Genomic DNA, 13,452 nt, shown 5'->3' with positions numbered 1-13,452 from the left:
GAGAGAGCTGTCTCTTTGAATATCCAAAATAGTCGAGCCGCTTTTTAAACCTTCAAAATGGCGGCATCCTCCAGTCCGGCAAAAGTCCACAGCTCAGCCCACCTTTCTCTTCACCTTCTCCGTTTGTTCCCTAGCCACATTGAACAGTCCTCAGTGCAGTTCCTGGCTAGTAGGGTGATTTTTAGGTTAATTCTTAAGTCCTACTACCACAGGAATCTGCGAGTGCGCTGTCTCTTTAAATATCCAAAATAGTCAAGTCGCTTTTTAAACCTACAAAATGGCGGCGACCTCCGTACCTGCAAAAGTCCACAACTCAGCCCACCTTTCTCTTCACCTTCTCCGTTTGTTCCCCAGCCACCGTGCCCAGTCTGTGCAGTCCCTGGCTAGTAGGGTGATTTTTGGGTTAATTCTTAGGTCCTACCACCACTCGGGAATCTCCAAGCCGTGTCTTCTGTGCCGTCAGGGTCGCTCAGTCCACTGCCAGACTGCAGCTCCGTGTGTCTCCTTTTTTGGTATTTTCACGTAAATTCTTCTGCTAGTTGGGGTTTAGTCCACTTTTGTATCCTTCCCTTCAAGGCTCAGGGGTCCAAGATTATCTTCTGTGTCTGTGTTAATTGGTTTCCCTTTTCTTTGTTGAAGAGTGTCTATGCAGTCCTTGTACCTAGTTCGCCATCTTGCCGGAACTCTTACACTGAACTTTTTAAGAAGCCACCGAACTGTGGTTACATACCTATGGTAGTCCTTGTCAGTACTTGGTATGATCAGTCCTTTTAAGTTTAGCCACTCCAGTAGATTTGTGGAGTCCTTTGGTGGCACAAACACTCAATTACTAACAAAAAGGTTGACATTTCAATCCCTCCAGAGGCACCTCAGAAGAAAGGCCTAGAGGTCTGTTTCCTAAAGACCACCACCATGACATCCCTATGGAGCACAGTCCTGCTCTGCACACGTGGATGGCCATGAGTTGGAGTTGACACGAAGGCAACTGATTGGTAGTTTTGCTTTAGTAGATGTGTAAAGGCATCTCATTGTGCTCTTAATTTTCATCCCCATGCTGACTGATGAGGGTGAGAATTTCTTCATGTGCTTATTTCCCATCTGTGTTGGGGTTCAGAGGACCACCTCTATCTTTGGTTAGTCACAAGAATTCATGGGATTCAGCATATAGTTCTACTCATGACTAAGGTTTATTACATTAATGTGGTAGAGACAGGATGCTGGGTCATAAGAGAGGAAAACCCAAGCAAAGTCTGAAAGGATCCATGTGTAGCATCAGATGAGGGGTCACAAATTCTAACCTTTTACCCCAGCCATGAAAATGCCACCATATGCTCACAGTGTTTCTGCCCAGGGAAGCCCACTAGAGACTCATCATCCTTTTACTGGGGATGGGTCAAGTGGGCATTCTCCATCTACCATTTATCAAAATTCTGGGCTCCCAGCAGGAAAGTAGGTATTCAGGCTAAACCATTCTGTTGGCAGAAACAGTCAAGGCACAATGAGCCACTGTATCATTTAGGGGAAACCAGTGTAGGGAATTGTTTACTAGCCAAGTTCCCAGTTGCCAGCTAAGGGCCAGCCTTGCAAGCAGCCATCTAGAGTGGCAGTTTGGCCTGCCATGTTAACCTTTTTTGTTTACTATTCATTTATCTTTTTTGGTAAAATGTCTGTTTAAATTTTTGGCCCACTTTTCTAAATTTTTAAAAAATACATTAATACTGAGTTCTGCGAGTTCTTTCTGTATTCTTGAATCAAGTTCTTTATAAGATGTATGATTTATAAATATTTTTTTCCAATCTGTGGCTTTTCTTTTCATTCTCTTCACATTGTCTTTTTTTTCCCCCTTCAGTGTTATTTTTATTATGGTAAACTATACATGACATTATTTTCACCTTTTTTGTGTTGTACAATCCAGTGGCCTTAAGGACGCCATATCTCTCTAGTTGCAGAATATTTTCACCATCCCAAACACAAACTCTACACCCACCTAGCAATAGCTCCCCAGTCCCCTCTCCCAGCCCCCAGTATTATACTTTCTGACCTTATTAATTTGCCTACGCTGGAACAGACCATCAATTGCTCATATGCAAGTTCAAGTTGAAGCTGAAGACAATTAAAACAAGTCCATGGGAGCCAAAATATGACCTTGATTATATCCCACCTGAATTTAGAGACCGTATGAAGAATAAATTTGAGGCAATTAACACCAGTAACTGAATATCAGATTAACTGTGAGATGGCATCAAGAAACATCATCCATGAAAGCAAAAGGTCATTAAAAAGAGAGGAAAGGAAGAAAAGACTAAAATGGATGTCAGAAGAAACTGAAACTTGCTCTTGAATGGAGAGTTGCTAAAGCAAATGGAAAAAATGACAAGATAAAAGAGCTGAACCAAACAGTTCAAAGAGCAGCTCAAGAAGACAAAGTCAATTATTGTAATGAAATGTGCAAAAACCTAGAGTTAGAAAACCAAAAGGGAAGAACATGCTCAGTATTTCTCAAGCTGAAAGAACTGAAGAAAAAATTTAAGACTTGAGTTGCAATATTAAAAGATTCTATGCACAAAGTAGTGAATGATGCAGGAAACATCAAAAGAAGATGGAAGGAATACACAGAGTCACTGTACTAAAAAGAACTGGTCAAAAAACAAGGCTCCAGGAATTGGCAGAATACTCACTGAGATATTTAAACAAATGGATGCTGCACTGGAGACACTCACTGTTATGCCAAGAAATTTGGAAGACAGCCACCTGGCCAGATGACTGGAAGACAGCCATATTTGTACCCATTCCAAAGAAAGGTGATCCCACAGAATGTGGAAATTATTGAACAATATCATTAATATCACACAGAAGTAAAATTTTGCTGAAGATAATTCAAGAATGGTTGTAGCAGTATATTGACCAGGAACTTCCTAAAATGCAAGCCGGATTCAGAAGAGGACATGGAATGAGGGATACCATTGCTGATGTCAGATGGAGCTTGGCTGAAAGCAAAGAATACCAGAAAGATGTTACTTGTGTTTTATTGACTATGCAAAAACATTCAACTGGTGGATCATAACGAATTATGAATAACATTGAGAAGAATGAGAATCCTAGAACACTTACTTGTTTTCATGAGGAACCTGTACATGATCAGGAGGCTGTCATTTGAACGGAACAAGGGGACACTGTGTGGTTTAAAATCAGGAAGGGAATCTGTCAGCATTGTATCCTTTCACCATACTTACTGAATCTGTGTGCTGAGCAAATAACCAAGAAGCTGCACTATATAAACAAGAACACAGCATCAAGATTGGAGGAGGACTCATTAACAACCTGTGATATGCAGATGACACAACCTTGCCTGCTGAAAGTGAGGATAACTTGAAGTACTTACTGATGAGGATTAAAGACTGCAGTCTGCAGAATGGATTGTACCTCAACATACAGAAAGCAAAAATCCTCAATAAGCAGCATCACGATAAATGGAGAAAATTTTGAAGTTGTCAAAGATTTCATATTAGTTGGTTCCACAGTCAACGCCAATGGAAGCAGCAGTCAAGAAGTCAAGCATCGTCTTGCACTGGGCAACTCTGCTGCGAAAGACCACTTTTAAGTGCTGAAGAGCAATGATGTCTCTTTGAAGACTAAGGTGTGCCTAACCCCAAGCCATGGTATTTTCAGCTACCTCATATGCATGTGAATGGTGTACAATGAATAAGGAAGACTGAAGAAGAGTTGACGCCTTTGAATTGTGGTGTTGACCAAGAATACGGAAAGTGCCATGGACTGCCCGAAGAACTAACAAATCTGTCCTGGAAGAAGTGCAGCTGGAATGCTCTGTGGAAGTGAGAATGCCCAAACTTCATCTCACCTACTTTGGTCATGTTGTCAGAAGGGACCATTCTCTGGAGAAGAATGTCATGCTTGGTAAAGTGGAGGGTCAGCAAAAAAGGGGAAGGCCCTCAACAAGATGGATTGACACAGTGGCTGCAACAATGGGCTCAGGTAGAGCAAGGATCATGAGGCTGGTGCAGGACCAGGCAGTGTTTCGTTCTGTTGTGCACAGGGTCACTATAAGTCAGAGCTGACTCAAGGGCACCTAACAACAACAACAAGATATTTCATATAGATGGGATTGTACAGTATTTGTCCTTTTGTGTCTAGCTCATTTTAATTAACATAATGTTATAGAAATTGGCAGACCTATTTTATAATAGGTATGGAAATGAAAATATCCTAGGACATCTAAACCAGTTATGAATAACAGCAACATTGGAGAACTAATGATACCTCGTTATAAGAGTTGTTATAAAGCGACAGTAACCAGGACAGTGTGGTGTTGGTATGAACCTAGAGAAACAGATCAATGAAAGAAAAGAGAGTCTAGAAATAGACCCACACATATGCGACCATGGATTTTTTAGAGTACAAAGGCAATTCAATGGAGGAAGAATACACTTTTTAACATATAATGCTGGAAAATTGGATATTCATATCTAAAAAGTAAACTTCTATTCAAGGCCCACACTATATTCAAATATTTAACTCAAAAGAGATATAAAACTAGACGTATCATTTAAACTGTAAAACCTCTAGAGAAAATGGTATCTGGCTTTCACGATCCCTCTTGTTTTGTGGTGTTCCCTCACATGTTTTGTTTCTGGGAGCAAACTTTGGTTTAAAGTGACTAGGCCTTGTTGTTGTTGTTGTTAGGTGCTGTGGAGTTGGACCTGACTCATAGCAACCCCTCCTTGGGTTGCCAAGGCAGTATCACTACGGAAGTAGATTGCCCAACCTTCCTTCTGATGAGTGGGTGGTGGGTTTGAACCACCAGCCTTCGGGTTAGCAGTCAAATGCCTTATGCACTATGCCAAGAAAAACCTTGTGGGACAGTTCTACCATCTCACGGGGCCGCTGTGAGTCAGAATTGACTCTGTGGCACCCAACAGCTACTCAGGCAGCTTCATACCTGTTAGATGTAATGGTAAAACTATAAGGCACTATTTAGAATCTGACTGGAAGGCTTACCTAATGTTCACAGTGTTTTTTTAAAAATTTATTTATTAGGATACAGTGATTTATGAGAGACTTTCAGAGGAGTCTATGTTCACCGAGGAGACGTTAATGCATCTGGAATATTTTGCCACAGATGGTAAGTGTTAACCTTGTTGCCTTTGATAGCACTGTTCCTAAATGCTGGCAGTGTTGCCCTGGATGCATTGCTGGGCACACATGCAGGCAAGGGGATGCCTTTGTATGTGTGGTTTTGTAATGCTTTCTGTTTCCTCGAAGGTAAATGATTCCCCAAACTCTGCTGAGTTTTATGTTTTCATACATATTATTTTCTCTTTCTTCCTCTCTCACTTTAATAAACAGTAAATAAATAATCCCCCCATGTGGCCTGTAGCAGTCTGCAGCCCACCGTTGTGTTTCTGTATGCGATGTGTGATGTTTGTAACTGATTATGGAGCAGCTTGGCCCATGGTGTGAGGAAAAGGCAGGTTTTGCATGATATGTTGAGTATGTGCAAGCTAATCATTTCGTGCACATAACCCTCAGAAAACCATCATCCTTGATATGCTCCTCCTCTTCTCTTGTATGCCCTTGATGTTGACTTACCATGCATCATTTAAGGAAATGCAGTTGCATGAATGAGTGACACATGACAAAAGCATTCACTCATTTATTGACTGGAGCTTTGAGCAGCAAGGTGTCCCACTAGTGATACCATTCACACCATAGCCGACTTCCTACCATTGTCTGTAAGCTGCTGCTTCCACACACGTGTGTGTGTGTGTGTGTGTGTGTTTGGCCTAGAAGTGTGGATTCTTTGCAAGGTTGAGCTTTGGGACCTTTTTCTGTAATTTTAACATACATTGCTGTTGGCAAGGAGCTCTGGTGGCGTAGTGCTTGAGGCATTTGACTGCTAACCAGAAGACTGGCAGTTCAAACCCACCAACCACTCCTCAGAAGAAAGATGGGGCGATCTACTTCTGTAGTGATACCACCTCAGAAACCCAAGGAGGGGCCACTCGCTATAAGTCAGATCCGACTCGGCGACAGTGAGGTTTGTTTTTTTTTATTTGCTGTTGGCAAGCTACAATACGTAGAGACATAGAGGAATTGTGCTGTAACTGTGCCGTAGCAGAATCACAACTTCAGTAGAGGCCCTGCGGAAGAAATGCCTGGTGATGTGCTTCCGAAAAGTTGGTGTTGGAAACCCCGTGGAGTGCCGCGATAGGCTGACACGTGTGGCGTGCTGGGAGCAGAAGTTGACTCAGTGCTACCTGGTTTCTGTGTTTTTTGGGGAGAAGTAATTTCTAGGGAATCCTAAAGCATTTTCATATTTTAGAAGAGTTAGCTTCAAATATAAGAATACAGCCTGGTTTATTATTATTATTATTTTTGTAAACACGTTCCTTCAAAATGGGACTAAGATAGATTTTCTGAACATTTAGAGATTATCTGGCTAATAATTGGAAATATCTAATCCTCATTCAGTCTCTCATTCAATCAACAGCTAGTTAATTGACATCTTTTAAGTGCCACTGAGGAGCCCTGGTGGCACAGTGGTTAAGCGCTCAGCTGTTAATCAAAAGGTTGCGGTTGGAACCCACCAGCTACTCTGGGGGAGAAAGATGACCAGTCTGCTTCCATAAAGATGACAGGCCTAGAAACACTATGGAACAGTTCTATTCTGTCCTCTAGGGGCGCTGTGAGTCAGAATCCACTCCACAGCAATGGGTTTGGTTTGGGCTTTGCTTCTGAAAGACTGACAGCCCTGGAAACCCTCTGGTGCAGTTCCACTCTGTCCTCTAGGGGCGCTGTGAGTCAGAATCGACTCCACAGCAGTGGGTTTGGTTTGGGCTTTGCTTCTGTAAAGATTGACAGCCCTGAAAACCCTCTGGGGCAGTTCCACTCTGTCCTCTAGGGGCGCTGTGAGTCAGAATCAAATCCACAGCAATGGCCTTTTAGGTTAGAAAGTGTTCTCATGGCCTAGTGCATAAGGCATTTGACTGCTAACTAGAAGGTTGGCGGTTCAAACCCACCAACCACTCTGCAAAGGGAAAACTGGGCAATCTACTTCCGTGAAGATTTACTGCCTTGGAAACCCAAAGGGGGTCGCTTTGAGTCATAATTGACTTGATGGCAGTAAGCTTGGTTTGGTATTTATTTTTGGTGGCATAATGGTTAAGAGCCAGTCTGCTAACTAAAAGGTCAGCGGTTCGAACCTACCACCCTCTGCAAGACAGAAAAACCTGCTGATTTCTTCCTGCAAAGATTACAGCCTAGGAAACTCAATGGGGCAGTTCTACTCTGTCCTATAGGGTGAGTATGAGTCAGAAGTGACTGGGTGGAAATGGGTATTAAGTGCCATACAACATTCTCAGCCTCTGGGAAAGCAGTGGACAGAACATGGAAACTTAAGCTCATGGAATTTACTTATTGTTGTTATGTGTTGTCGAGTCAGACGTGACGCATAGCGACCCCTCCTTGGGTTTCCAAGGCATTATCACTACAGAAGTAGATTGCCCAACCTTCCTTCCGAGGAGTGGCTGGTGGGTTTGAACCACCAGCCTTCTGGTTAGCAGTCAAGTGCCTTAGGTACTATGCTACCAGAGCTCCTTTACTAGTAAATAAAATTCCAGGGGATGGTGATAAGTGCTATGAAGAAAAATGACACAGGAGAAGGGGCATGGGGAGTGATGAAGGTGCTCTTTATCTGGGGAGATAAGGTGGCATTGAGGCAGAGATTGAAGAAAGTGAAGGGGAGAGCCAAGTGGTTAGCTAGGAAGTTCTCAAGGTCAAAGGTAGAGAAGTCAAAGAGTCTGTGAGTAAGAGGACCTACAGCAAGGATGTCACAATTAGCAAGGGAAAGAGAGAGAGAGAAGGTAAAGAAATATTAGCAAGGTATTCCAGGCCAGATCAAAGAGAATCTTGAAGGACTTCACATTCATACAACTTCTAAAATGCTTGTGAATTTTATTTCCAAATGCATCTCTTGTCCCTGATCACCAGCAGCCTGACTCAGAGCTACCACATTCTTTATCGCAGGGCTGAGAACTCTGGTTATGGCTTATACTGATCTAACTGAGAAAGACTACAGGGAGTGGTTGGAGAAGTTTAAACAAGCTAGTACGGTTTTACAAGACCGAAGTCAAAGAATAGAAGAGTGCTACGAGACCATTGAAAAGGTAACATACCCTGTTGGTAGCCATAGGAAGACCGTCCACTCCTCAGTGTTTTCATATCTTGACATGGTTTTTAAAACACAGTTCAGTTTTGTTTTGTCTTGTTATTATTATTATTTTTACTTTTATTGTTGTTGTTATGTGCCATCGAGTCGGACCCGACTCATAGCGACCCCCTCCTTGGGTTTCTGTGGTGGTATCTCTATGGAAGTAGATTGCCCAACCTTCCTTCTGAGGAGTGGCTTGTGGGTTTGAACCGCTAGGCTTCTGCTTAGCAGTCATGTGCCTTAGGCAGTACGCTACCAGAGCTCCCATTTTTATTTTTATTGTGGTGGAAACATGCACACCAAGACAATCACCAATGTAACAACTCCCCCATTTACAGCTCAGGGACATTGATGATATTTTTCATGTGCCACCTTTATTACTACCCTTTTCCTAAATATTCCACCACCTAGGAGCTCTGGTGGTATAGCGCCTAAGGCATTTGACTGAAAACCAGAAGGCTGATGGTTCAAACCCACCAGCCACTCCTCAGAAGGAAGGTTGGGCAGTCTAATTCCCTATAGTGCTACTGCCTCAGAAACCCAAGGAGGGGTTGCTATGAGTCAGATCCAACTCAGTGGCAGTGCATTTTGTATTAGTATAAACTCAGTGCCCCCCTCCCAAAAAAACAAAAGCTTCTTGTCTTACTATTTTTCTTCATAAGTGTAATCTGTCCTATCACCCTGAAAATTCATAAAATAAGTCCTTACAAAATATCCCTAAGTATTTCTTCCTCTTCCAAGCCTATTCTAATCATTTCATTCTTGTTATCTTTTTTTGATAACTTTTTTCAAAGCAAAAGAATATTCTCATTATAAAACATAAGCTAGAAATAAATAATCATCACCTGTATTGTTGTGCTAATGACTAATTAAGTCCTGATAATGTAAGTTTCCAAGGAGCTCTGGTGGCACAGTGCCTAAGACATATGACTGCTAACTAGAAGTTTGGCAGTTCAAACCCACCAGCCACTCTGTAGAAGGAAGACTAGGCAATCTACTTCTGTAAAGATTTACCACCTTAGAAACCTAAAGGGGGTTGCTATGGAGTCAGAATAACCCAATGGTAGTGAGGTTTTTTGTTTTTGTTTTTGTTTTTTTTTTGGGGTACGTAGGCTTCAAGTCTCTTTCTTTGTATGTCTCTGTTGTATATGTAGTATTCCATGGTGTGTGTTTACCTCTCTCTCTCTCTCTCTCAGACACACAACGTTGTCCCATAAAAATTAGCTCATGCTTGTATACTGTTTGACTCATGAATTTCCCCATAATCAATTGGGAACATTCTTCCATTTCATTGAACGTTCTTACAGTTTGGCTCCTTGGAGTACTCCAGGGCACCCCCATGTATGAATGAGTGATTTGCTATTGTGCTTGGCAACCTGTGGGGGTTATTTTCCTATGGGATCTCCTGCAGCCTGGGTGCTCAAGGGAGTGACTGTGAATTGGCTTCAGCTGAGACCCCAAGGGTTTCACCGATCCCAGACCAATTTTTTTGTTAGTTTCCTGACTTGGAGTTCTTTTGTCATCTGGTTGCATGAACTTTTCATCTCATTTCTGTAGGCCCTTGAAAGAGAATAGATTTAGGCTGGGGATAGGGGTGGGGATAAGGTGATTCTTAAGGTCATTGGTCCCAGGACCTTTTCAAAACCATAAATTAGGAGATTTGGAATCTGGTCTAGCTTCATGCCAAAATGTATGAACACTCAACAGTCTCCTTCCTGGGCGATTATTCACGATCTGCTAACAAACCTCAGTGGAGAGAGCTTCACTGGGCCGTGTAATCCACCTCTTCCTTATGTTTCTAGTTTGGAACCGAAGTTGGACCGAAGTGAGTCAGTCCCTCCCCAGAGCATGATTAAGCCAAATCAGTTCACACACTCTGTGTTACCTGAGTGATGAGAAAGATAATTTATTACCATGCACATGGTAAGGAAACAGGGGCCAGTACCCAGATCTGACTTCCCAAGTGGGGGATGGGGTACAGATTTTGTAAAGTTCAGGAAAGGGGTCTCTACATATTCATATAAATTTCAGGAATTCGGGTGTGAATTAGCTGGAGATTGGCTGAAGTTTCGTTCACCTCGGTTTAGAGGGACAGTCAGTTTTTAACACAGTGAACTTCCCTACTGGATGAGTTACATCAACTTCCTGTCATCAGCTGATTGGGTCTTGGGCAGAGAAGGAGATGTTAGTTCCAAACAATTGGTTCCCATTTATCTCACTTTGCATGTCTGTGGGCCAAACCAGATCTGAGCTGATTTTAAAGGATTTCAAGTTGACCTTGGCCGGGTTTCTGAAAAACAGCTAAGGAGACAAGTTATCATCCATACTTATCTGTCACTAATCCCTTCTGTGGGAAATGGAGTTACAATTCAGCTCAGCTTCCAAACCTTCATTGGCCCTTTCCCAGCTGTCCCACAGGCCATGCATTGTCCTCGCACACCAAAAAGAAATCTGGAGAATTGAATAGTGGTTTCTGGGGATTGGAAGGCCATACAAATACTACCATTATGATTATTTTTTGGTTAAATGACTATATTATATTTAAAAATACAGAACTTGCCATTCCTACCCTTACACAACAAGAAAGAAATTAATAATATTATAAGAGGGATTTCCTACAGACAAATGCTTGAGAAGCATAGAAGGGCTGTGGCCTCAAGAATTAGGAAAAAACTAACCAAAAAATAAACCTTGCCAATAGTGAGTCAATTCCAATCATAGCAACCTCCACTGGGTTTACAAGGCTGTACATCTTTACAGAAGCAGACTGCCCCGTCATTCTTCCACAGAACAGCTGGTGGGTTCGAACCACCAACTCTATGGTTAGCAGCCAAAATGCCTTAACCACCACACCACCAGAGCACCTTAACAATTAGGACAGGAATCAGAAAATAACCGCACTGTAACTGAAAAGAAGACAAACCACAACAATATGCATGAAATTGTCTGTAAAGCCAATTTCACAGACTCAGCACTTAGTGGAAACATGAGACTAAATCTCTGTTAGAAAACAAAACAAGATGTTATTGAAGGGATAATTGCGTCTCATAAAATGGAGGAACCACAGCACCTTAAGAGAAGATGCAAGACAAATCACAAAGAAAAAGAAAATTAAAAAATAAATTAATTAAAAAGAGATGATGCCCTGTAGAAGAAACAGCTAGTGTTTATTTGGTAAATAACCAAAGGGAAACGTTTCACATGAAAGAGAAGTGCAGGGGATGGCAGGTAAATTTACAAGGAGTTGTCAGATCCCACAATTTCTTAATAACAGTTCTTAGCCACACATTAATTTTTTTGTTTCCTGATACAGTGTGACTAAGGCAGTATTTCTGAAGCACACCCTGTAGTCATTTTGATGTGAGGATCTTGTGATTGATTGTTGATCAAGTCAATTCTATTTGAAATCCTTGGAATGAACACTGATTGAAAAGAGAAGGTTGAGTCAACTCTAATCTGAACCCTCAGACATGTATACCATTGTTTACAAGACTAAGGGGAAGTGACTGTTCTCAGCTATATTCACCAGGTGATTCGAGGAACAGTTAAAATAGTGAGTTTAATAAACACTAAGCAATTCTTCATCCAGGTTAGAGATTCTGACTCTTATCTTTGGTATTGGAACAGTAACTTTGACAAGGAACAAAAATAAATAAGTAAATAAAAATTTAAAAGGCTGAATGGCTTGCTTTGGAAAGGTAGGTATGAAAATCTTAATTTAAAACAGAGTAAGATGGTGAAATAGGCAGACAAGCAACACAGACCCTCTTCAACACAGAAAAGAGATACCAATTAGCAGAGATACAGAAGATAATCCTGGAACCCTGAGCTTTGAAAGCAAGTACGCAGAAGTGGATTAGACACCAACTAGTGGAAAAACTTGAAAACAAGCAGTACAGAGATGAACAGAGCTATGGACTGTCAGCTACTCTGATGGGACCAACAGCCTGAGTATTTCCAAGTGGTATTGGAACTTGACAATTGATCTAAAGATCAGCCCTGGTTGCCAAGGGTTGCAGGGACAACTGCACTGGTGGCCTATGACTAGGAAGGGAAACAGCAAGGGGCAAGACAACTTGAGCTGTGTGCTATTGGCTGTCCAGAGGGAGCAGCCATTGTGATTGTTTACAGGCGGTGGCCATTTTAGATATTTAAAGTGACGAAGGACACAGTCATTTGGAATGTTTACAAGCGGTAAGTATTTGACCCAACAACAGCACAATATACATTCTTCTCCAGTGCACATGGAACATTTTCCATGATAGACCATATGTTAGGCCATAAAGCAAGCCTTAATAAATTTAAAAACACTGAAATACTGCAAAGCATCTTTTCAGATCGTAATGCTATCAAATTAGACACCAACAATAGGAAGATCAACAGAAAAAGAGTAAACACATGGAAACTGAACAACACCCTCCTAAGAAAGACTGGGTAAGAGAAGAAATAAAACTTGAAATTCAAAAATCCCTTGAATCAAACAAGAATGAAAATAAAACATACCAAAATCTTTGGGACATAGCAAAAGCAGTGATCAGAGGCCAATTTATAGCAATAACTGCACACATCAATAAAAGAAGAAAGAGCCAAAATCAACACTTTAAACCAACATCTCCAACAATTAGAAAAAGAACAGCAAGAACCCTGACAAGCCTACAGTCACCAGAAGGAAGGAAATAATCAAGATTTGAGCAGAAATCAATGAAACAGAAAATAGAAGGGCAATAGAAAAAGTCAGCAAGACCAGAAGTTGGTTTTTTGAAAAGATCAATAAAATTGACAAGGCACTGGCAAATTTAACAGAGGGAAAGAATACAAATAACACGAATAAGAAACGAAATGGGTGACATCACAACAGAACCAACTGAAATCAAAATAATATCAGGATACTATGAAGAACTGTACTCCAACAAATTCGAAAATCTGGAAGAAATGGACAGATTTCTAGATACACACCACTTACCTAAACTAACACAGACTGATGTGGAAAATTTGAACAGGTCCATGACAAAAAAAAGAAATTGAACAGGTCATTAAAAAATTACCAACAAGAAAAGTGCTGGCCCAGACAGTTTCACCAGAGACTTCTACTGAACATTCAGTGAAGAACTGACACCGTTCCTGCTCAAACTATTCCAATACATAGGAAAGGATGGAATCCTCCTTAAATCATTTTATGAAGCAAGTATAACCTTGATACCAAAACCAGGCAAAGACATCACTCA

General features: G+C 41.4%; 1 protein-coding gene across 1 annotated transcript in view; it reads left to right on the top strand.

Annotated features, from left to right (window-relative positions):
• Positions 1-13,452, top strand: part of LOC103198375 (phospholipid-transporting ATPase IB-like) — a 320,073-nt gene that overhangs the window by 78,521 nt on the left and 228,100 nt on the right. The window contains exons 14-15 of the mRNA XM_042781173.1: positions 5,056-5,140; positions 8,044-8,183. Of these exons, the coding sequence (XP_042637107.1) occupies positions 5,056-5,140; positions 8,044-8,183 (225 nt within the window). The remainder of the gene's footprint in view (positions 1-5,055; positions 5,141-8,043; positions 8,184-13,452) is intronic.

Source organism: Orycteropus afer, unplaced genomic scaffold (assembly GCF_000298275.1).
Source record: "Orycteropus afer afer isolate SDZICR_OR568_19922 unplaced genomic scaffold, OryAfe1.0 scaffold00092, whole genome shotgun sequence".
Classification (NCBI taxonomy): domain Eukaryota; kingdom Metazoa; phylum Chordata; class Mammalia; order Tubulidentata; family Orycteropodidae; genus Orycteropus; species Orycteropus afer.
Note: the sequence above shows the minus strand (reverse complement) of the source record. Positions and strands in the feature narration are given on the sequence as shown.